We start from the raw sequence: 25026 nt of genomic DNA, 5'->3' as shown, positions 1-25026 counted from the left end.
CACAATACTGTATGTTTATATGGCTAAAGTGTTGAATTCAGTTCTTTATCTGAAATGGGCTTTTATTAATTTTTTTACACAATCAAAATGGCAGCTGTGGAATAAGAAAACAACAAAGCTAAAGGCGACCTCAATCTTGTGTGCAGTACCGAACCTCGATTTGGAAAATTAACGCGTCTCGGTGGGCGTTTCACGAGTTGAAATTGAACTACCGTTCCCAGCAGCCCTTGCGGCGGCTGTGGCCGCGAGTTGAAATTGAACTACCGTTCCCGGCATCCCTTGCGGCGGCTGTGGCCGCTGGATGAACGGAAAAGGCGGGGTTGCAAGCAACATGAGGGAAAATAAGAACATGTCTGAGTCCCCGTCTCAAGCGGGAAAAGAAGTCGCGGTCAAGAAACACAAGCTGAGCAGCGATGAAAACAGTAATCCAGATTTGTCAGGGGACGAGAACGTAAGCGCTCAACTGTTGTTCTGACATGATGATGTTGAATTGTGGCGCCAGTCAGCCAAGTTAGCACCCTCGTGCTAAAGTAGCCAAAAATGACATTTGCTAGCTTGAGTGATGCCTTGTTCAAGTAGTAAACAGCTAGTTAATTGGGAGTAACTCGATGTACGTATTTGCGCTCACTAACCTGCCTCAATAACACGAGTTACCGTGCATTTAGTTCTCAAGGTACTTACTTTCTGACGATTTGTTCGGGTTCCAAGCAGAAGAACACCGGTGCTAGTTGTAGCAGTTAGCACAAGTTATCGCTGTAGTCCGTCCGTGCTAACAAAAACTCATACAATTGCCAATGCCTGACTGTCTTCTGCGGAGCGTCGTTATTCATTGTGAATTTGCAGTGCGATTTTACCCGAGGTCATATCTGCCGGCCTTAGTTCCAACTATTATGTGTTGAAACTGCGGATTGCGTTTGATTTGTGTCGTGTGTTAGGATGACGCTGTAAGTGTTGAAAGTGGCACCAACGCAGAACGCCCTGACACGCCCACCAACACCTCCAACGCCCCAGGCAGGAAGAGCTGGGGCAAGGGCAAGTGGAAGTCCAAAAAGTGCAAATACTCTTTCAAGTGTGTCAACAGCCTGCGGGTGAGAGCAGATTCTGCAACCCTCATCTTTTTACTCGCACTGTGCCTATAACCTCCGGTGGGTGTTTGTTTCGAAATTGACTGATTGTTGCAGGAAGACCACGGCCAGCCTCTCTTCGGGGTCCAGTTCAACTGGCACAGTAAGGAGGGAGACCCGCTGGTGTTTGCTACAGTCGGGAGCAACAGGGTGACAGAGCCGTTCCCATTTGAAAAGATGATCGAAATACAGTACAGTGAACCCCTTCTGTTTGCGATCAGAGCTTGAGGCTTGAGCCCTGCCACAAATAGCGAAAAAGGGCGAGTGGAGTTTATTTATGTAGCCGTTAATAACAAAACGTCACCCAAAAAAATGACATCACCTTCTCTAGACCCCACCGCCCAGTTAAAACCCATTAATCGGTAAAAAGGGATTGTGCATGGATGACCAGGCGGCAATGGATGCCAAGTAGGGATGGGAATTGATAAGATTTTACGATTCCCACCATTCCGCTTTCGATTCTGCTTAACGATTTCATTCTTTATCGATTCTTTTTGGGGGGGGGGGAAAGTGAATAAACATAGATTAGCATCCCTTTTGTTAAAGCTTAGCTGTATCTATAAGCAAGAGACATGTTTAAAAGTAACATGGCCTTCCAAACACAAACAGTGAAGTTGTAAGAGGTCCACATTTGAGGACTCCTCAATGGGGTGCCCAGAAAAAAAAGATTTGAAATTAAACATAAAGGGCAAACGATGCCAAGGACTTGAAACACCGGGGGTTTTCGATTCCCATCCCTAATGCCAAGTCGGCAATATTGAATTGATCTGATGCTTCACGGTGCTCGTTTAACCACCGTCAGATGCCTGTTAATGAAATGAAGCGCTGCGGGTAGAATCCTCCAGCGAAAGTGCTTCTCTGGACTTTTCCAGATGAATCGGAGAAATGCTTTTCTTGCTTTGGACCGAGCACTGAAACAGTGAAAGCTTTTTGAGTTTTTCAACAAATAACAGAGGGTTAGCCGTGAATATGCGGGGGTTTACTGTACGTCGTCATTGACGTTGCTGTCCTTAACGGATGGCGTCTCGTCTCCAGGTCACTCTTTATGAATGTCACTCTCAAGGGGAAATCCGCCTCCTGCAGTCTTACGTGGATGCCGATGTATCCTTGCCGGCCTCGTCTTCGCCACAATGTCGATGATCACGTTGCATTTTCAGCGGTTTTTGCGCCGCCTGGCAAATGAGCGCTCGCGTCGAGCGGCACTTGAAACACGAGCCCCGCCATTTTCTTGACCGAAGTCTTGCAAAGGCGGACGAAAACTTCTACACGTGCGCCTGGACCTACGACACCAACACCAGCCACCCGCTGTTGGCGGTCGCCGGCTCGCGGGGAATCATCCGAATTATCAACCACATCACAATGCAGTGCATCAAGGTTGGCTTTTGTCTTTCCGGGCGCCGAACTCTCCCGTTGAGCGTTGGCAGTAAAGCGTTCGCGTCGTCTCTCGCCAGCATTACGTCGGCCACGGAAATGCAATCAACGAGCTGAAGTTTCACCCCCGGGATCCAAATCTCCTCCTATCAGTCAGCAAAGGTACGCTTTCGTCGCTCCCGCCCAAAATGTTGTTCAGTGCCTGGAAACGGCGTGTGCCCGCAGATCACGCCCTCCGTCTGTGGAACATACAAACGGACACGTTGGTGGCCATATTTGGCGGCGTGGAAGGTCACCGAGACGAAGTCCTGAGCGCCGTACGTTCCGCGCCGTCGCGCTTGATCGGCTCCCGCGAAGCCCAAACGCGTCATTTATCATCTCGCTGCAGGATTTTGACCTCCTGGGCGAGAAAATCATGTCGTGTGGGATGGACCACTCCCTCAAACTTTGGCGAATTAACTCGGAGAGAATGCAGAAGGCCATCCGCGGATCGTACGAGTACAACCCGTCCAAGACCAACAGGTAACGCAAGCACAAGCAAAAAGTCACGTGCGCGGGTTTTCACACTCTTGCTTTCTTTTCTTTTTGAGGCCGTTTGTGTCACAGAAAATCCACTTCCCGGACTTCTCGACGCGGGACATCCACAGAAACTACGTGGACTGCGTGAGGTGGCTCGGCGACCTCATTCTTTCCAAGGTAGGGTCCGAAGGCGGGGTCCGGCGTCGCACCGGTCTCCTTTCACGCGTCTTCTCTTCTCGCAGTCGTGCGAAAACGCCATCGTGTGCTGGAAACCCGGCAAAATGGAGGACGACGTGGATCGCATCAAGCCCAACGAGTCCAACGTCACCGTTCTCGGACGCTTCGATTACAGCCAGTGCGACATCTGGTACATGCGCTTCTCCATGGACTTCTGGCAGAAGGTGACCTTTCGCTTTGACGACGAGGCGCTTCCGGGATTTTCTTCGGCGCAGTCACGGTCCTTGAGCTCCTCATTGGTGTGACGCTGCACGACATTTGCCGTGCCAGAATCCGGTTACGGGGCGGAGCTAACTCAACTGTTTGGCAGAAATGGTTGAAAACGGAGCGACTGAGCCATTGGGTTCAAAAGTCCAAAAATGCGAGTAGCCCCGGCTGCAGAGCGCAGTTCGGGGCGGGGCTTGGACCTAAATGTTTGACTCCGCCCACACGGATTCATGGCTCCTCCGCGCAACAAAATTTGTGGTTTATTATAAAAAAAAAAACATTTTTTTTATGAAGTGTCAAAAATGACAAACTCTCTACCCTTATTCATTGGGAGCGCAGCTAACTCGACTTTGACGCAAGTGGTCAAAGCGGCCATTTTGTAGTGTGTCCAATGGCCTCCACAGAAATGAGTGGGATGGGTGCAGTAGCACGTGTTCCCAGCAGATGGCGCACTTCCCAGATGGTTGACGTTCGTATTTGGGTATTTAGCGAAATGGATCCTCACGGCGTCACGAGTGTTGGCCTCTTTGTTTAGCTCCGCCTCCATCCAAGCACGCTTGGAAAGGTGACGCCACCAAAGCAGTTGGTTCGATGGCGGTCTGCTTTGTGAAAGGACCTTGTTGTTGTTGTTGTTTGTTTGAAATGATGTCCTTCTGGTCGACAGATGTTGGCCTTAGGAAACCAGGTGGGAAAGCTCTACGTTTGGGACCTGGAAGTGGAGGACCCGCACAAAGCCAAGTGAGCGGATCCGGTCGACCAGAAACGTTCTTGTGAAAAATGTGGATCTGAAACCGAGTCCCGTTGTTTCCTCCCGCAGGTCCACCACGCTCACCCTCCCCAAATGCACGTCCGCCATCCGCCAAACCAGCTTCAGCCGCGACAGCAGCATTTTGATCGCCGTGTGCGACGACGCCTCCATCTGGCGCTGGGACCGGCAGCGCTGAGCGCTGAACGCTTCCGAGCCAAGCGACGCCGACGGCTCCTTCCTTTTCATTTGTGCTCGTCTGCAGTCAAGTCCCTTTTTTCTTTTCTTTTTAATGAACCACGAACGCTTTCCGACATTCTTCTATCGTGATCTTTTGTTCACAACGTGTTCAAATCGAGTACATTTGGGACTTTTTGCGCAGTCCAGATGTTTGACTCGTTTCCCCAAATCGCCAGGATGAATAATTAGGCATCAAAGGATATTTAGGTAGAAAGCATTTCATGACGCAGTTACTGTCGTTTAATAGTAAAACCGGATTCTTTTCCTCTGTAGAGTTCTTGTCATTAACTCTTATTTGGACTTGAATAAACTTATTTTTATACACAACTTGGTTCCTTTGCTTGAGTTGCTTTATGGCCTGTTGAAAACCACGACACTTAAGAAGAACAGACCAGATAGAATATATTTTGCTTCCATGTTGCAATTTTATTTTATATTTTTCATATGGAGATTTCTTCTTCTGATCTGTATTTCAACCTTACTGCGTCTGACCGGCATCGACTTTCTATTTTATTCCACTCTCCGTTTTGGTAACGCGCCGAAAGGACACATTTCTAAAAATGGCCATCGATCATTTAGATAAAAAAGAAGTCTCGAAAGCAACACATGAGTTATTGACTGTGCCGACTTTTATCAGGAAGCAGCCCCCATTTGCCAACGATGACGCAAGCGCCGACCACATGGCGGGAACGCTCGCGTCGGCCGCGCGGATGTTGACCGCTCAAGCAGATTGTTTGTCGCTCGTCTTATCAGCAGCGCCGCGACTCCAACTTCGTCCGTCCGTTCGTTCGTTCGTTCGCTCTCGCCGTCACGATTGCGGACTTTTGGCCTCTCATGGCCTTATAAAGACACGCCAGCCCGCCGACCGCGTCGGCCATGTTCGCCTCCAAGTTGGCCAGAAGTCTGCGGGGCAAGGATGCGTCCGCTGCGCAGCACTTGCGCATGTTGGAGTGCGGCCGCGAGGAGGAGCGCGCACGTTGCGTGCACGCTTCAGGGCCGCAGGTGCAGGTAGGCCTCCGGCACTTTTTCTTTCTCTTCGTTACCTGCTTTCCAAACACGCGTTTCATCGACTTGCTGCCATCATGTTTGCGTTCTTTCCGTATTTTAGAGAAGCATCCCTCCATTTTTTGGTCATTGATCCTTGTGTGTATTGATTGGGAATTGGGAGGCAACTTCAAGCTTGTGTTGACAAAAACATTGGAATTCACGCTGTCATTCGTGGAAATCCTTCACAGTAATCACGCGTCGAAGCACACATGCAAGAAAAGACAAACAGCCACTGAAAACGATTCGTATGCTATGCGGAGTTGATCCTGACTGATCTATTATTAGATGACTATAAGTACGTTTCTCATTATTATGATGATGATTTACTACAGCTATATCCCAAGTGTATGCATTTTTTTAATGCACTACATGATACAGAACTTCACTTTTTCCATTCTCGCCATCTCATCCCAAAATGAAAGAAAGCACCCCCCCCCCCCCTCAGAATTCTACACATAATATCACATAATGACAATATGAACGTTTACTTTTTTTTTTTTTAATTTACGTTATTATTATTGGAAATAAAATAAAAATAAAAACAACTGAGATAGTTCATGTAAATATGTTTTCACAGCTTTTGCACAATTCTTTATTGATACACATTTGGCAGTAATTACAGCCTGGAGTCTTTTTGAATATTGTCATGTTTGGGTTAGTTTTTTCAATTTTTCTTGTGTCATGATTTGGGTTCTGTTTGATTTTGTCATGTTTCTGTCATGATCCGTTGTGTTCTGTTTTTCCTTGTGTGTCTGTCCCGCCCTCCCTCGTGTCAACCAATCAGTGCCCTCAGCCACCTGTGTCTTGCCCCAGGTGTGTCTTGGTGTGTCATTCGTGTGCGTGTATTTAGGCCCCGCCCACACGAAAGCCGGTTTCAATGTTTCTTAGCGTTTAGGCCGTTGGTCCGCACGATGGCGCGGTTTCGGAGCGTGAAAGCGATGACTTTTGAAAGCGGGCTCCAGAGTGGACAGATTTCAAAACGCGTCCGTCCGGACGCCACATGCAGGAGACTCCTCCAGCGATGACGTAACGGCCGCAGCTCCGTGACGACGCATTGTCGCAGATTGATGACGTGAGCGGCAATTCTCGCGTGACTGCGCGCGAACCGTCAGTCTGTCAACAACAATGGCGGATTGCCGTGTCGTTTAGCGCAAAATATTTCGCTTCTTTCTTCCCACGTTCAACAAGCGGTGCTGGACGTGAATCACCCGCCATTGTCACTTCTCCTGTGTTCGTCTTTTTCAGGTTGTTTTGATACATGCAAAGCCATGTTTGTTCTGTAGATTGCAATAAAGTTAGAAAAAAAAGAAGTCATTCTTCTTAATATAATAATAATTTTAGATTGGATAAGTTGTAAATTTGTGTGTTTTGCCATTTTAAATACGTTTTCACAAACTTGAATCCAAAAGTCCGATTCCGGAGCTATAGACAAGTCTGTCTCCCATTTTGAGATGGGTAAAGACATTTTACCAGTCTATAAAAGTAACTTATATATTTTTGAGAGTTTTTTTGTTGTTGTCGGAGAAAGCTTGGTAATATCTTTAGCTAAAACAGGCGGTTGGCGCGTACCCCGAAGTGTTGGAATCTGTTTCTTTATCATACTTTTAACTTGCAGATAATGTAAAAAAATTGCATTTTTTATTTTGTATTTTTGGAGCAAGTTTGCATATGATATAAACATATTATCTGAGAAGAGATGGTGGAGATGTGTCATTCCTTTCTGCTCCCACACACCTAAATATAACGATTGGTTGCTAAGTTGAAAGTCGGGGTTATGCCATAGAGGAGAAAGCCCGCTGGGCTACACTTGGGCTTTTGTCATTTCTCGAGCCTTCCACCAGGCAGTCAGGGTGGCGGAAATCATTGGGTTTTTAAAACAATGATGTCGCTTAATCGATGTTGTAATAAAGAATCAATCTAGAAGTCTGAGGTTATTACAATCCTTCTGTTCTAGTTCCAGCCAACAGTTAGTATCTCTATTGGGTTGTGCCCATAAAATAATATATTGTAGCTGGTTGCATATAATTTGGATGAACTTTTCTGAAGAGTAGGTAGACTCATTTTTTTTATTCCAGTAAAATTTTGTAACGGCCGAGTCCAACAACTGGAACCAGTTAGCCGTAGGTTTAAATGGAATCATTGAGAATTTTATTTTTATTTTGGGTAAAACTTTCATTTTAATAGTGGCTATTCGTCCTATTAGAGAAATAGGAAGATTATTCCAGCGCTCCAAGTCACTATAAATGCTATCCAGAAGTGGAGTAAAGTTTAAATGAATTAAATCAGTTAATTTAGGTAGATTTTTATGCCTAAGTATTTTAAATTACTTAAATTTAATCGGAAATGAGTAGTGTGGGTCCTGGCTTGCAGGGTTCCATGAGTTTTCTGTAATAGGTAGAAGTATTGATTTTGTCCAGTTAATAGAATAATCTGATAACTGTGAGAATTTAGTTATTAAGTTAAATACTTCCCCTAACGAAATAGCAGGCTTTTCTAAATAAAGTAAAATATCATCGGCATATAGATTCATTTTATGTTCTGTTACCCCAGAGTGAATTCCTTGAATCCTTCTTTGCTGGCGTATAGCTAATGCAAGCGGTTCAATAAATATTGCAAATAATAAAGGCGACAGTGGGCATCCCTGTCTTGTGCCTCTGTAGAGTAAAACTCTTAGATATAATCCCATTAGTAGTAACAGTAGCTTTAGGAGAATCATATAATACTGACACCCAGTGAATAAATGACTTCCCAAAGCCAAATTTATTTAAAACAGCAAAGAGGAAGGACCAGTTAACTTCGTCGAAAGCTTTTTCTGCATCCAATGATATAATAACTGCCTTTTTATCGTGCCGCTGTGACATGCTAATAAGGTTAAAGAGCCTCCTAATATTATTAGTAGAGTGACGATCATTAATAAAGCCTGTTTGGTTGCTATGAATGATTGTCGGGATTACTGTTTCTAGTCTAGATGCGAAAGCCTTAGTGATCATTTTAATATCAGTGTTAATTAGTGAAATCGGACGGTAACTTGATGGAAGGGTGGGGTCTTTTTCTGGCTTTAATAAAAGTTGAATTGCTGCTGTATTCATGTGTGGGCGTATGTGACCATTAGTTTTAATTTATGTTACTACTCTTAAGAAAAGTGGAGCAAGCATTAACCAGAAGTGCTTAAAAAATATAGCCGGATAACCATCCGGGCCGGGTGCTTTGCCATTTGGCATACTATCTAGAGCACTGTACAACTCGTTTATAGTAAGTGGCGCATCTAACATATCTTTATATTCAGTAGTTACCTGAGGTATATTTAAGCTACTGAGGAATGCCTCAATATGCTCTGGGTTAGGCTTATTAGTTTCTGAGTATAGGTTGTGATACTAGTTATAAAAAATGTGATTAATTTCTTCTGGTGATTGTGTACATTCACCAGTTGTCCCTTTAATAGCCGTTATTAGCGATTTTTCCCAATTGCTTTGAAGTTGGTTTGCAAGAAATGTACCTGATTTGTTATTATATTCAAAGTTGTTGTATCTCAATTGTTGTATTATAAACTCTGTCTCTGTAGCTGAAAAACATGCGCACATCTTGATGCCGCCGTGCAGTCAGCCTGCATCTCTATTGGCTAAGCGATGAGCAGTGTCTGCTTTCTGTCAAAGGTGGCGCCAAACAAGTCCGGCTTTGTCTCCTCAGACCACAGAACGAATGTGCACCGATTGCTCGCATGCGCACTTCAACCGTTACACGACCCTTGCGGATGCACGTTGCTGGATCTGAATTTGTTTTGCTGACTCCAGCGCACTTTGGACCTTCGACTGTAATGCACTGCAAAGCAAAGAGAAGACTCGGGCGCCTGCAGTATTTGAACCTTAAGCCATTGATGGGTTCAGACGGTGTCATTGTGCCAGCATTCAAATCACTTTTGCCTAATGTACATGTCGTTTGAAGCGTTGGTGAGTAAAGGCATTATCTTGCATACATCTACTTGTATGCAAAAAGACCCCAGCTGGAGTCCGGAAAACTCAATATGCGATATGAGCATTTTTGTTTGTCCACACTGCCTGGCCATGGAGATGACTTTGAGGCCCTTTGAGGTGCCAATGGCTGACAAAATACTGATTATACTGAAAGTGATGTCTTTACTGAATATTAAAGTACTAATTATAATCCAAACAGTGACATCGTTACATAAAAGTAGCAATTATTGTACAGCAAATGTGGCTAAAGTAGCCCAAAACTGTAGTTAAGTCATTGTATCGTTACTGTAAAATAATATCACTTGAGTACAAGTAAATATTGGTTTTCAGTGGATCCCAAAACACGGACAAATAAGTGAATTTACAAAAAAACTGATTCACAACAAAAACGAAGCACACGAGCAAAAGTCATGACAGCACGACGCCTCTTTTCACGCACGGAATATCATGACGCCTCTTTTCACGCTCTTAGTACAAATGCGAGTTGATCGTTTGGCCCACTTTAAAGATGAAAGCTCCGAGTTTGTAGCCTGCGTTGTAATTTTTTCTTTTTATGAAACCTGGAACTTTATTGACACAACTCGTATGTTGACCTCCATTACATTGAATTGCTTTAAGGAGTGTCTGGACTCGTTAACCCGCCGAACGCCAGATTGACGTCCCGACATCTTTGCCAGCAAAAAATGCCTCTTCAACAGAATGAATTGCAGCGTCCCTTCGTCCAGGTTAGGTTTGTCTGTTTCCCCCGGCGTCGGCGCTTCTTGGTTTGGTCACAGCTGCATGTCCCGCCCCCAACACAATGTGGCTCTGTAATTGGTCCCAACCACTCGGTGGAAATCAACGGGCTCGCTTCAAGCTCGGGAGTTCGGGAACTCGCCAATGCCCGCCAGAATTCATCTTGCAGAGCAAGGTTAAGGACTCGTACCCAATACTCGTACCACTTGACCATCGAATCGCAAAACAATTTGAATGGATTGCTAATTGTACTTCTGCCATAAAACGTACGTCAATGTGCAAAAAATGCCAAATTCAATTTGATCATAATTGTAAATGGAGTGCACTTATATAGCGACACCATATGTAGTCCAAAGCGCTTGATCAAGCCTCATGTTCTCTTTTTTTTTTTAGAAGAAAAACACAACAAATTGGCGTGTAGCAACTTCCAAGTATGTGCCGACGCGCGAATGCAGCCGCGTCGAGCTTTGGAAAGTTTTTGTTTTTCCTTTTTAGTTTAAAATGACTTTTTTTCACTTTCAGGATCGCCGTAAACTGGCTAATGGCAGAATCCAGTGCTTGTTTGTTTGTTTTTCCACTTTTGGATCGTCCACCCGCCACGGCTTTCGGTCCAGTTAGCTTGCGCTATGCTAACCGATCAGCGTCCAAGTTTGTAAACTGCTTTTTCGTGCTCGGACGCCATCAAAGGCCAACAGCAAACCTGACGACAAAAGCCGCACTGCCAAGATTGGCTTTATTGACAGATTGCTTAACAGTTTGCTGGGATTACGGTTGCCAACTCCCTGAAAAATAAATAAGGATGGCCAACCTGATTGCTTCAATTTTGCTGGTGTGATTTTTATAAAGCCTTTTTTTTTGTAGATGAAACCATTTTTCCCATATTTTTGAATGATATGAACACGTGTAAAAGTTGTTATCCAGAAATGTTCTTACATTTTACAAACATTAATTTACGAAAATAAATCTTACTGAAACTATTCTTACTGTAATATTTATAGTTAGTGTCGTGTATCAACTGCATGTACAGGAAAAATGATACAAATCTGTTTGAACTTGTGCTAAATGGAAGGCGGTGTGCGTTATTCATCAACGGTTACTTTTGATGTCTGATCTATTTCACGTACGTGTCACTCTGCCGTGTTTTCCGTACAACATCCGTTGCACTTTCCCATATGAACCTTGATTACATCCCATATTTATCGCTGGCCTCGCCCGGTGGACAACAATTGTTTCTGGGGCTCCCCTTCGTTTGGTTGCGCGTTGCGCGTTGCGCGTTGTACGGCATTCCGCGTGCGTCCTGCACGGCTGCACCACTGGAAGCAAGACTTGAGGCCAGTCAGTCCAACATTTGGTAAAAGTGCGCCAGCAGACGTTACAGTGCGCTTGATCGATATTTCCTCACACTTTCCTCCACCCGTGTTTTGCATCTCAGTCCTGTCGGTATTTTGACAATTGTTTCCGCCTTTATTCGGAGGAGTACTGCTGCTGCGCCGCCGGTCGGATTGTCGGCAATGTACTTCCGCAAGCAACATCACGTCGACCAATAAGATGAGCGCATTCTCGCCTTGGAACTTTACCGTAAGTTCTCACGTAAAGGTTAAGCTGTTATTCATTAATACCAGACATTTTACAAACTATTTTTGACTCTCACGGTGAGACGGGACAAAGTGCGTCCCTCGACAACTCCGTACGGGACGCGTACGTGTAGGTCTAAATACGGATGCTGTGATGCTCATTAGCCGGCTAAACATTCCCATTGACAATTGCCAACACGCGGACATTTCGGATATTTCTCGAATGCAAATGCTTCGTTGAAACGGCAAAAACAAAAAGCGTAATCTATTGCTTTTGCCTGTGACCAGCATACAGACCAGTCGATTGTTCTAGTAGTCAAATGACATTTCATCACATTCTGAAATCAAAATAATGATAACAAATCAGAGGACAACCATCCAAAGTCCAATGCTTTTCAAAGAGCTTCCATTTACCGAGTTGACCGCCGACGAGTCGACTTGTGACGCGAGCTCAGAATTGTCGATACGTGCGCAAAGACGTCATGTGCCAAAGAGCGCGCGTGACACCATGCTGATACATGATAGTACTGTATGTCACACGTTGCCATTAGAACATTCCTGCCACACTCGTACCCAGGACAATATGCTGTGAATCGTTTTCAAACAAATCTGAAAATGTGGATTCAACGAATGGAATTGCCAATTGGGATCTCGATTCGAGTCACCGTTGATTCATGCTTCGTTTTAAAAACACAAAGTGAAACCGACCCTCAGTGGTGGGTTACGTTTGAACCCCCCGGTCCCCCGATCCCCCGGCACGGTCCAGACGAATTGACTGAACGATACACGTCTGTCCTCTTTGCAGCAAGCTATTGACAACTTGGCCTACGAGTACGGCAGCCAAAGTGACCTCCGCCCTCCGGTCCGAACCTCCAGCGAAAGCTTTCAACTCGTGGGCCTGGCCCCGGGGCACCCGATCCACGGCGTCGCGGAGAGCAGGATCTCCGCGGTGGAAGACTCCAGCGCTCGGACCACAGCCGCGGAGATGGCTCAGGAGCTGCGCCGGATGGGCTCTCGCGCCGACTCGCTGACTGTTTGGATTGGCGGGATGAGCTGCAACTCGTGCGCGCAGGCCATTGATGGCAGGATCTCTCAAATGACGGGCGTCCACTCCGTACGAGTGTCGTTCCAAGATCAAAATGCGACAATGACCTTTGACCCGGGCCTCACGGGGCCGGAGCAGCTTGGGCTCGCTATCGAGGACATGGGCTTTGACGCATCGCTTGCAGGTAGGTCGGAACAAACGTTAGCCTTTAACCGAGTGATGTCAAACAAAACACACAAAAAAAGAAAGTACAAAAAAAAACTGCCCGGATCCTGCACTTGATAAACTTAAGCAAACTGCACGTTTCTTCTAAGATTCAGAGGTTCATTTTATTTTTATTTTTTTTAATGAGGATTATGATATGAGGATTTCTCCCAATGTACTTGTAAGGGAAATGAATAGGGCTGGGTTTAAAAAATCAAAGAATCGATATTGAATCGATTTTCCTTTTCAAGCATGATAATAAAACCATAAATCGATTCTTTTAATATCTGTTTTTCACATACATTAACAAGAACATATCATTTTAAGGCCTGATTTTTTTATCTTACTGTTTTCTTGAAATTTACTGTTAACATGAATTAAAAATTATTTTCTTACATTTATGAAAGACCTGACTTATTACACTTTATGACAATTCTAAATATTTTTCATTTCTATTTGCAATTATTGAATAAGAATTATGTCAACATTTTTACCTCATCCAAGCTTGTTAATGTTTGTGTACCACTTAAGTGATTTATTAATAAATTTAAGCAGTTACTACTTCTGCAAAATTTCATTTGGAATTGAATGTTTGTGAACACATTTTTATCACGTCTTTGATATTTAAGAAGACTTGATGTTCCATAATTAATCAATATCGGATTGAACTGAAGTGAATCAAAGCGAATTGAAAAAAAATCTAAATTGAATCGAACTGAACTCTTGTGAATCTAAATCGAATTGATTGATTGAAGACATTTGAATCGATACCCAGCCCTGGAAATTAACGTCATGTTATTTTTATTGACATTAATTATGCTATGGTTTTCCTGGTCCTCCCCATGTGACATCAAATTAGACTGTAAGTGAACTACAATGAGTTGAACAATCAGGCGGAGCCCAAAAATCGTACTCTTGCATATGTTAGCAGCACTACGCGGCCTTGAAACTAAAGTAGTGCAGCCCCCGAGAATCAAACAGGATGTGGTTGTAAAAACGTAGCTCGTGTGCTATTGTACTTTAAAAGGCCACGGCAAGGCAGAAATGTAAAGATTGTCAAAGGCAGTCAACGTGACGTTAGCCTCGCTTTGGTTCCCACCCAACCAACCGTCTCCAGCGCAACATGAAGTCCTCCTTGAGGGTCTTTTCTTCGACCATTCACGTCAGCGGTAGCTGCCAACAAGTCAAATGAACGTCTCGCGCAGCTTTGAACGAAGACTTTGAGTGCTTTCTCAAGTTGAATTTGGCTTTCATAAGTAAGATAAAAGACACGACTGATGTTGAACTTTTAAATGTGAAAATACAGACATTTGTTAAGCCTTTCTTTCTGCTTACCAGAAGCAGCCCAGACCCAAGAGGCGGCCATGAGCTGTGAACCGTCTGCGCTGCCGGGCCGCTCTTGGAAAAAGGAAGTTAGCGACGGCACCGGATGTCCTTCCGAGTACGCAAAGCAGCGGATGGCCACCAAAGAGGAAAAGTGCTTCATCGGTGTGAAGGGAATGACGTGCGCCTCGTGTGTGGCCAACATCGAGAAGAACCTCTCCAAGCACCCGGGTGAGTTGCGTGGTGGCTGACAAGAAGGAAAAAAAGGAAAACTTTTAGGCTTAACAACTCATCAAAACACATCACAAGATTTATTAGCAACGAGTGTTATGACAGGTTTTTATTTGTATCCAATTTCTATATGTCCAAATGGAGTAAAGTGGGTTGGTTTGACCCGCCTGCTACGATAACGAAACGCTGAAAAAAAAAAAAAATGCTGCCCACACTTAAAATGCATTCTGGCCATTAAATCAACCAGCTTGTTTTTGTGGACTTTTTTTTTTCTTTTTTCTTTTTTCTTTTGTTGCAATTTCAACTGCTATTTGTTTTAAAGGGAGTTTGGGTTAGGAGGGAATCATTTGCAATCAGCGCCAAGGCAACCCGACCGAACCCCCCCCCCCCCATGTTCCAATACATTATATTCTGGTTTTTAAAAGAGCGTCTCCAACCATTCCTGAATTGACTGTGGCCAAAATGTTGAAAAATGTCTGAATCTGAACCCAACAATGAATCGTCACCAGCGGCAAAGTCAGTCAGTCCTACTGTTGTTCCCAGTTCTGAGAAACCGGTAGAAGAGAGTTTACCACTGCCTGAACCGAGTCCAAAAGGTGAAAAGACTGATGCTGCTCCCGAACGTGGTTAACCTGCTCGCGAAAGGAAGGCGCCTGATCGTTTGAATTTGTAGATCACAAGTGCGTTAAAAGAATTTTGTGTGTTTAACAGTTGTTAGTTATTCTGAACAGCTAAATAACTATGGGGGGGGGGGGGGGGGGGGGCGGTGTAGTAATACTACTACTAAGGTAAGGCAGGAGGAGAAGTAATGTCTTAATATGTACGTAGTCACGCAATTCCGTGTGTGACCTCATCTACAACCGGGGTCGTCATTCCTGCCGACCTGAAGCTACGTTCGAGAATCCAACACTGCCTTTCACGGTCGCTGCGCTTCTCTCTCTTCACTCTTGATATTTACGCCACTGCTTTCACATATATGCTACAATCGACTTCACAGAGAGGCAAAGTGGGAATGGAACCTCTTGTTTGGTGTGCTTGTGTGATTTCAGAGCTGTTTGTTTTGGATTTGGTCAAGGGATTCCCATTTTGGACATGTGTTTTAATTTCGGACATTTTTCTTCCACCAAAGAGACGGCAATCGTCTATTTCGGCCAAGTATGTAGAAACCCTCAAAGAATCGGTCTTTGTGAGTATGAGCCTCGCAAGTATTGCAGAACAAGCGGCATGAAAACACAACCAACATTTAGGACGTGACACGGAAGTCTTTCCGCGATGTAAGATATGCGAGAGAACCCTCAACCTGCTGTGCTATTAATGGCAGCTGTGCAGATGTGGAGTCATCAAGCAAAAATCGAGCGCAAAGAAGGAGACGGTAGTCAAATTGTTCGAATAAATGATTACAAATGATGCAATTCGTCCTACACGTTGTCACGTTGCTGGGCTCTCGCCGCGCCTGTTTCTCTAAGAGGCTTCCAGTGTCGGATTGTTACTCCGTTTGCTCACAGCCAAGTGTTATCCTCTGTTTTTCTGTCCTCGCTACTCGTTAGATTCTAAAGCTCTCGTTTTGGCTTCACGTAAGTTTTGCTATGTTTTATTTTGTTCCCACCTTTGAGGGGTGCGTTTTCATTGCAATATAGTACTTGTGTTGATTTCTGGTGTTTGCGGTTTGTAGCCTTCGGGTCATTTTGTGTTGGTGTTCATTTCCCTACTTTCATTTTCAAGCACTTTTTTGTTAACCTTTTTGTCCTGGCTTTCGACCACAGCTTTTTTGGTATTGACGTGATTTGGTGAATAAACCATTCGCATGTTCTGTGATTCTGGGATCTCCTCTTCGGTCATACCGGAAACTTAACACAGTTATGCGGATGCTGCGGAGAATCGTCACACACTTGAAAGTAGAGGATTAATTATGATTCCAGGATGATGCATCGGAATATCGATCAACAGTTATTCAAATAGCTTTTAATCATTTGACCAGCACAGATAGTAACTGTGACCTTTGACCTCCAGGGGTCATCTCTGTTTTGGTGTCACTGATGGCTGGAAAAGCCGAGGTGAAATATGACCCCGATGTGATCAATTCGCCTGCTGTGGTTCAGCTCATCGAGGACTTGGGTTTTGGCGCCAAGACCATCCAGGACAACGCGGTCACGCGAGGGAAACTGGATCTCACTGTGAGTTCATTTCAAACAAAGTGCAAGAAGCTCTCATTTGGATCAGCACGGTACAGTATCTCCAAATGTTATGATTAACATTGATGTATGCAATATGTAGAAAACTGCATTCATAATTTAAACAACATTTTTGATTCACATCTGCAGTTAGAATCAGAAGTTTACAAACAGTTTAGAAAACTTACCGAATGCAAAGTTGAGGAAATGTTTAACGTGTTCAGAAAACAAAAACAAAAACGGGGAAAAACAAGTTTTAAATTATTTTTTTTTAAACAACAAATTCAAACAGTTGTATTCCAATAAAAATAATTGTAAAAAAAAAATCCTACATTTTTGGGGTATTTTTTTAAATGATATTCTTAGAAATTCTATAGAAATATTCATTTATTTATTTATTTACATCAGTTTAAAAAAAGACATATATATATATTCTAATAGCAATATAGCAATAAATCTAAGTGACCTTGGACCTTAATGTCTGCGTGACTGACGGGGTGACCTTGAGTCCATGGTGTCGAAAAACAATGTTAAATGTCGAAAAACGGTGTTTTTCCTTCACTTGACTTTCAGATAACGGGAATGACGTGTGCGTCCTGCACCCACCATATTGAGTCCAAACTCAGCGCGACCCGAGGGATCGTGGACGCCTCGGTTGCCTTGGCAACGAAAACGGCAAACATCCAGTTTAATCCAGATGTGCTGGGAGCTCGAGATATCATTAACATCATTCAGGTGGAAGGCGTGCAATTCGCTCTCTGACATTTTCTTGCCTGTGTCTTAAAGTTGTTTCTTCTAGAACCTTGGGTTCGAGGCCACTCTGAAGAAAGCAGGCTACAAAAGCAACCTTGACCACACGGAAGACATTCGACAGCAAGTACCTCATGACCTTGTCAGAGCAAATTGAAAACAAGAAGCCAAGTCCAAAATGTCTTCACAGTCATATGTTCTTCTATGCACCCCCCCCCCCCCCACTAGTCTAAGCACGGCATTGTGATTAAGCTTGTGTTTATGAAATATGAATTAAGCAGCAAAATCCAACTAATTGTATCCGTCTTACAGGGTGGCCATTTTACTACTTGCTGTCGAATGAAAATAACATCAGTGTACACTTTGAGTGGTCCTTGATTCATTAAAAGGGGAAATAAAAATAAATGAAAAATAAAAAAAGAAAGCCAAATATATATATTTTTAACAAAGTCCCCAAAAAGTATTTTAGCCACATTTCCCTTTATTTTTTAATTTTTTTTATTAATGGGTGGAAACAAAAAAAGGCAAAAATCCAAAATGGGAAAATATCCACAGGTGCTGAAGTGAAAATATGCAGGATAAACTTTTGTTTTAAGTTGTAGTGTCACCGTTCACCACTTGATGGCAGACATGTAGTTGCGCTTAGATTGGGTTTTTCTTCCATATGGGACAACATGAGTAGGCCAAATATTTTTTATTTCCGGATTTGGAATGATATGAAGGACAAACATAATAACTCAATAATTATATATATTTTTTGTCATACATCTGTTTTGGAAAATGTGGGGGTCCTACGTGGCCCCCCCAGTGGCACTGATGAAAATGTCATGTCATGTTGAAAATGGCCACCCCCTTGTATGGATAAAATCAGGTGGTTTTTGCGATTGAATTCATAGTCCACAAACGCAATATTGATCAGAATACCGTGTCGATTCGTTGAGACTGCTAGAACATGTTGATAAGAATATTATATGCTATATTTTTGACTTGGCATCCCATTTATGCGGTCATTTGAAATGCAAAAGTAATGTGTGTGTGTGCATATTTGCTTTTGATGAGCACAGATGGAAGACCTCCTTCCTGCTCAGCCTGGTTTTCGGCCTGCCTGTCATGGGCCTCATGATCTACATGATGGTGATGGACGGTCAGCACCAGCAGCATGGAGGCGCCATGCCGGAGGAGCAAAACCTGCTGCCTGGCCTCTCAATCCTAAATCTCACCTTCTTCCTGCTGTGTACACCTGTCCAGGTACAATAATGTCTATTTACACAATTTAGCGATTGTCAGCGAGTGGTATGAAAGCTCCCTCTAGTGGTGTGTACCAGAATTACTGAATTAAATGCTCAGTGTAAGGTTTCAGTGGATCCCAAAACACGGACAAATAAGTGAATTTACAAAATTAATTATTTACAACAAAAACTAAGCACATAGGCAAAAGTCCAACAAAAAGAGCTTGCAATGGCAAAACAAAATTTAACAGCAAAAAACGCACGCAACAAATACGCGGAACCGTAAACACACTTGAGCCAGTCCAAAAAGGCAACAAAGTACAGCAAAACATCTTCAAGAACTGACAAGGAACAATACCAGTGCTCCTTACACTGGTGTATGGAATGTTTGGTGGTGGTGGCACGCTGGCACGCTTCCGTCAACCTGCCCCAGGGCAGCTGTGGCTACTTAAGTAGCTTACCGCCACCACAGTGTGAGTGAATGTGTGAGTGCATGAATAATGGACCCATTCTACTGTAAAGCGTCTTTGAGTGTCTAGAACGGCACTATATAAATCTGATGCATTATTATTATTATTAATAATAATACGGGACGGCAAGATCAATGTCGAGATGGCAAGCGAGGTCTAGGAGTCGAGGCAGACAGACAGACAGACGCACCGGGGCAAGGACTGTGCCTTATCCTTACTAAATACCTTCTCAAGGTCGTGATATTCGCCGATAATAACCTCCGGGCTCTCCTTAGTCAGAGACAAATTGTGACATTCCGTGGCTCTTAAACAATGAGAATGACAAAATGCGCTCCAATTCTCAGTAACTGCAGTATCCCAATTTATGTCTTGGTTATGCATCTTAAGCCACGGAAGACCGAGGACAACAGGAGCAGTGCGAGATGGCATAAAAAGAAACCATCTTGTGTCATCATGATTATCGCATCATTTGACTTCAAGAGACTGGTAATCCGATTAGCAGCCGCCAGGAAATGTCCGTCCAAGTCCAACACCCGACGTGGCTTACGCAAACGAAAAGTAGGACACTTCAAAAATGCGACCAGGCCAGGATCGATAAAACAATCGTCAGCACCGGAATCGACAAGTACGTTCGCTTTGGCAGGAGAATCAAAAGCCCGCATTTCACCCTTAAATTCAAGTTTTTTAATGCTCTTATCCGTGGGATAATCAGCAAGTTCAGTATTGGCATCGGCGGACTCACGCGAAGAATCGTCGACAGTGAAAGTGGACGAATCTTCCGCCGGCTGCTGTCCTCTGACGGCAGGAGTCCCTCCAGCGCGGCGGGAAGGCCGTACCGGGCAGGACGACACACGATGACGTAGAAGCAGGCACCGGTCCGTAGACGACGCCGGTGGCCGAGATACGTGGGTTCGTCTGTAGCGTGGACGGCCTCCAGGACGCTCCACGCGGTCCTTCCTGGCCTGCCCGCTGCCGTTCACGCATACGTAAGCGTATGGCGAGTGCGATGAGGTCCTCCAGTCCCGTGGTTTCGTCTCAAACCGCAAGTTCATCCATAACACTGGAGTTGAGACCTGGACGGAAAATGCTGCGCAATGCAGCCCCGTCAAACCTGCTTTCTGTTGCCAATATGCGAAACTGAATTGAGGCAACTGTCCTTGGCAAAAGTCCAGGAGCCGACTTCCGGCTTCCTTGCCCTTAACGGGGTGGTCAAATACCCGCTTGAGTTCCACGATGAATTCAGGGAGTGATGAGTGCAATCCTGGCCAAGTATTGCTCACAGCCATCGCCCAAGTTGCTGCCTTACCTGACAGCAAAGTCATCATGTCGGCAACCCGTGACACATTGCTAGAATGTGTCACGGGTTGCTGATAAAAATTTAGCGAGCACTGATAAATGAATTGGCCGACGAGTTTACCGCCGTATCGAGCCGGATTAGGCTCCCGAAAACTGTGCGCTGTCGCATCAGGGTCAAGCGCACGCGATGCCGGGGTCGGCGCTCTGGTTTCCACACGCGCACCGACGTGGGCTGCGAACGTCTCAAAGCGATTCATTAACATTGAAATAGCCCCACCGAGCTCAGTCAAGGATTGCCCGCGGCGCACCAAGAGTTCTCCCTGGCTGGCTCGGGTCTGGCGCAATTGAATGGCCGAGGGATCCGTGGTCGGACTATTCTGTAAGGTTTCAGCGGATCCCAAAACACGGACAAATAAGTGAATTTACAAAAAGATTTATTTACAACAAAAACTAATCCAGTCCAACAAAAATAGCTTGCAATGGCAAGGGAAAATTCAATAACAAAAAATGCACGCAGAACCGTAAGACACTTGAGCCAGTCCAAAAAGGCGACAAGGCAAAGTACGACAAAAATCTTCAAGAACTTACAAGGAACAATACAGGAAGGCAAGCTCAAGGTCGAGGTCACAACCGAGGTCTCGGAGTCGAGGCTATCTTGGACTGAGGCACGAGCGACTGAATAGTCCGACAAATGACATGAGCAGAAGACATCATTGCTAGTCTTATGTTTGGGAAATACTGGTGGACATCTTGAAGCCTTTGACATGATGGTGTGTGTTCTGGTTTGGCGCTGCAGGTGTTCGGAGGCCGCTACTTCTACAAGCAGGCGTATCGCTCTTTGCAACACGGCGCAGCCAACATGGACGTCCTTATTGTGCTGGCCACCTCCGTTGCTTACGGCTACTCGTGCGTGGTGCTCATCGTGGCCATGGCGGAGCGAGCCGCTCAGAGCCCGGTCACATTTTTTGACACACCGCCCATGCTCTTTGTGTTCATTGCACTCGGGCGATGGCTGGAGCATCTCGCCAAGGTAGGGAATGGACATTCCTGTATGGACTCTCCGATAACGCAAGGAAGAACCCTTTGAGTTCTTTCAGCCGTGTCAAGTTTATTATGAGAAATTCATGAAATTCAGTTTTCCATTAGTTATGTCGTAAAACAATCTCCGCCACCCTTTCCTCGCAATTAGAGCAAAACCTCAGCAGCCTTGGCCAAATTAATGTCGTTGCAAGCGACCGACGCCACCGTGGTCGCCATGGGACCCGACCACTCCATCATCAGGTGTGACTTCAAAGTATGCAACTCCTAAAATGAGATTGAACTGGAATCCATGCTTTGACCTCGCCCTGCGTCCGTCAGCGAGGAGCAGGTGTTGGTGGAGCTGGTTCAACGGGGCGACGTGGTCAAGGTGGCTCCGGGAGGGAAGTTCCCCGTCGATGGGAAGGTCATTGAAGGGAGCTCAATGGCGGACGAGTCTTTGATCACAGGTCATTCATTATTTCATAGAAAGGAATACATACAATGTTTCATTTATTTACATAATCGTTGAAATAGTGGTGAGCATGTTTGTCAATAAAGAAAGGTGCGAATCTCCATCCAATGATCATCTCTGTCTCCATAAAAATAATTTAAAATAAAAAGGATTTCATTCACACCTCCATCAGGTGAGCCCATGCCGGTCAGCAAGAAGGCGGGCAGCCCGGTGATTGCCGGCTCCATCAATGCGCACGGCGCTCTTCTCGTGGAGGCCACCCACGTCGGCGCAGACACCACGCTGTCACAAATTGTCCAACTGGTGGAAGAAGCCCAAACATCCAAGGTTAGGCAACGTCCATTCGTGAGTGCTTCAGACTCCAAACGCGGGATGACAATTTTTGGCCTGCCGTTCACTGGCAATCTCTGAAATTGTGCACTGATACTGTAAATACAGACTTATTAACACTCAAGGTGTCGTAAGACCGAATGCATAAAAAGGAACAACTGAAATGCAACTTCCATTACTGCCTCATCCTGAAGCCGCCTTCGCATCTCACTCCAGATGTGGATGTTGTTTCGCGGCGCTCATTCATCGTCTTTGATTCCCGCACGCAGGCTCCCATCCAGCAGTTCGCCGACCGACTCAGTGGCTATTTTGTTCCTTTTATCATCATGGTCTCTCTGCTAACTCTGGTGGCGTGGCTTGCGGTCGGCTTTGTCAATTTTGATGTCGTAAGAGAAAACTTCCCGGTAGGTGGAATCATTGACGGGAAAAAACGTAACTTTCCTTTCCACAATTCAGACTCTACTGTTTTACTTTGGCATAAGTCAAATCAGTACTTTTACTGTTTGTTTCTTCTTTTTCTTACACACGTTTCTGTACTTTGACTTTGATACTGAGTTTGAGTACCCCCCCCCCCCCCCCACATCCAAGCAAAAAGCAGCTCCATGCTATGTTCTTGACAGGGTTATAACCGCAACATTTCCAAGGCAGAAGTCGTCATTCGCTTTGCCTTCCAAGCATCCATCACCGTTCTGTCTATTGCATGCCCCTGTTCCCTGGGCCTGGCCACCCCGACGGCAGTCATGGTGGGCACCGGGGTGGGAGCGCAGAGCGGGATCCTCATCAAAGGGGGCGAGCCGCTGGAGATGGCGCACAAGGCAAAGCGCATCCGTCCTTCACTGCGCTCAGTCGGTGTGTCGCAAGAGGATGACTGTCACTCGCTCCGTCTTCAGATCAATGTGGTGATGTTCGATAAGACCGGCACCATCACTAACGGCGTGCCGCGGGTGACGCGTGTGTTGGTGCTGTGGGAGACGGCCCGCATGCCCCTGAGAAAGATCTTGGCCATCGTGGGAACCGCAGAGGCCAGCAGTGAGCACCCGTTGGGCATTGCCGTTGCCAAGCATTGCAAAGAGGTGAGTTCCGACTTTGAGTCCGTTTTATCAATGCCGTCCCAATTCACAGTTCAACTTTTAGGTTTACTCTTGAATCGGAGTAAGGAAGATGGTTCTACACGAGTGGAGTCTTAAAAAGAACCCTGACTGTAATGACAAGTGATTGCTCCATATGATTTATTTGCTTGTTTCTAACATATCCATGAGAGTCGTTTTTCAAAAATCATTTCCAGTTTAATACGTTTTGTAGAAATGTTATTTGCACGTACGCCGCCATTGTTGTTTACGCATTCAGAACGTCGAGACGTAGAATGGCGGCTGACTCTCTGCCAAACAATGCAAAACGGGTAAAATAAAGAAAGCAAGGTAAGCCTCCGTAGCGTTCCTAAAGGGACGATCAAAGCTCTCGAATGCGTCTGGTGAATGGCGAGAGCACAGCGTGGTTGGGGGGAAGAGTCGCCCCATCGCATGTTGTTTCTTTCGGAACACATTCGAGGCTTACCTCCAGCCGGCTTTGTACGTCAGTACGCACTGAGGGCCAAATCCACTAAGAATGCGCCGCGTCCCCGAACCGTACCAAACATTTCTCCACATCTGCACCCGCTTCCTGTTAACTTCCGATTCACTAAGGATATTGCTCCGATGATATACCAGCGCAAACATGGCCACAAAGTTTGGCAGTTGGGAGCAAATTTGCGCCTGATTTACCACACATGGCGATGGATTTGCGGCAAGAGCGCGGCAGTTTAGTAACAGCAGAAAGATGAAATTAGCGCAAAGCGGTCTTAAAGCGGGATTACACCGCATGCGTGTGCGTTGCGACTCTGCTCCGCTCCATCTTGACTGAATGCTCCGGACAAGTCCATTTTATGGACAAAACTCACCGGCAGCGCACAGCTGCGGTCCGCTCGTTCCATGGCCGACAACTTCCCGTCGTATTTTGTGCGATGGCGCGCGATAATGTGGCATTAAAAACAACCACGTCAGTCATACATCGATTTTCGCTATTTGCAGGTCAGCGCTAAATAGCCGGGTTCAACTGTAAATATAGGCTTCCGGAAAATAACACAATTGTAAATGCAACACTTCGCCCGTATGAGTTGCGGGCATGTCATATCTACCGCTTTACATATTTATAGCGTATTTCCACCGGAGGCCAGCGCCACACCGTGCGGTGTTGGCGAGCGTTTCCATTACAGCTGACCGTGTCGGAAGCGGACCGCGCCGAGCTGCTCACGGCCGTAATGGACATCGGCGAGGGGAAAAACAACTTCCCGGCCGTGTCCTTTTCGACAAGTGCTCGTATTCTTCTTAGCTCCCTCTGCTATCAGCGCGTATAGCCTCGAGGGCTTTCCGACGATAAAACGTCGTCCTTTTCTTCGCGGCGGTGATCCTCTGTGCGTTGCGAGTCTTGAAGAAGCGCCACCAAAAAAACTGAACGAGCAACCGATACCGGGCAGCGTCGTCCTCCATGACTTCCGTGTTTTGGTTATGTGTTGTTTCCCGCGCTCTCCTATTGAGTCGCAGCCGGTTATGCGCTACTTCCGCCCAGCGTCCCAGATGCACATTGGGGGTGGAAACGCACTGCGTGCTTGGGTTGGGCCGAGCTGACCCGCCCGCAAGCCGAGCAGTGCGGTGCTGGGCTCCAGTGGAAATAAGCTAA

General features: G+C 45.5%; 2 protein-coding genes across 8 annotated transcripts in view; both read left to right on the top strand.

The window, feature by feature from the left end:
* The first annotated feature begins 280 nt into the window (after positions 1-280).
* On the top strand, positions 281-4770 carry eed (embryonic ectoderm development). 2 transcript variants are annotated; one of them, XM_086069098.1, is made up of 12 exons: positions 281-451; positions 936-1088; positions 1182-1274; positions 2160-2225; positions 2373-2498; positions 2576-2657; positions 2721-2812; positions 2884-3017; positions 3086-3191; positions 3257-3415; positions 4123-4196; positions 4276-4770. In XM_086069098.1, the coding sequence occupies exons 1-12, from the start codon at positions 302-304 to the stop codon at positions 4400-4402; spliced, it is 1362 nt and encodes a 453-aa protein (XP_085925224.1). In that variant the 5' UTR covers positions 281-301; the 3' UTR covers positions 4403-4770. The 2 variants fall into 2 exon arrangements, 1 of the variants encoding a protein (XP_085925224.1); XR_015094105.1 differs by having other exon boundaries at positions 282-451; positions 3257-3381; positions 4276-4344.
* Positions 4771-5177: 407 nt separating this feature from the next.
* atp7b (ATPase copper transporting beta) overlaps positions 5178-25026 on the top strand; it is a 39384-nt gene continuing 19535 nt past the window's right edge. For 4 of the 6 annotated variants that reach the window (XM_086068314.1, XM_086068312.1, XM_086068309.1 and 1 more), the window contains exons 1-14: positions 5179-5451; positions 12576-12999; positions 14358-14573; positions 16584-16747; positions 17318-17479; positions 17544-17617; positions 18559-18742; positions 21286-21519; positions 21679-21770; positions 21849-21976; positions 22154-22308; positions 22581-22715; positions 22932-23126; positions 23202-23384. In XM_086068314.1, coding sequence (XP_085924440.1) covers positions 5320-5451; positions 12576-12999; positions 14358-14573; positions 16584-16747; positions 17318-17479; positions 17544-17617; positions 18559-18742; positions 21286-21519; positions 21679-21770; positions 21849-21976; positions 22154-22308; positions 22581-22715; positions 22932-23126; positions 23202-23384 — 2478 coding nt within the window. In that variant the 5' untranslated portion in view covers positions 5179-5319. Of the gene's footprint in view, positions 5452-12575; positions 13000-14357; positions 14574-16583; positions 16748-17317; positions 17480-17543; positions 17618-18558; positions 18743-21285; positions 21520-21678; positions 21771-21848; positions 21977-22153; positions 22309-22580; positions 22716-22931; positions 23127-23201; positions 23385-25026 lie in introns of all 6 variants that reach the window. The other 2 variants (XM_086068310.1, XM_086068311.1) reach the window with 2 other exon arrangements.

The sequence above is a fragment of the Leptonotus elevatus genome, chromosome 2 (genome assembly GCF_054856555.1).
Source record: "Leptonotus elevatus isolate MCC_2025b chromosome 2, RoL_Lele_1.0, whole genome shotgun sequence".
Classification (NCBI taxonomy): Eukaryota; Metazoa; Chordata; class Actinopteri; order Syngnathiformes; family Syngnathidae; genus Leptonotus; species Leptonotus elevatus.
Note: the sequence above shows the minus strand (reverse complement) of the source record. Positions and strands in the feature narration are given on the sequence as shown.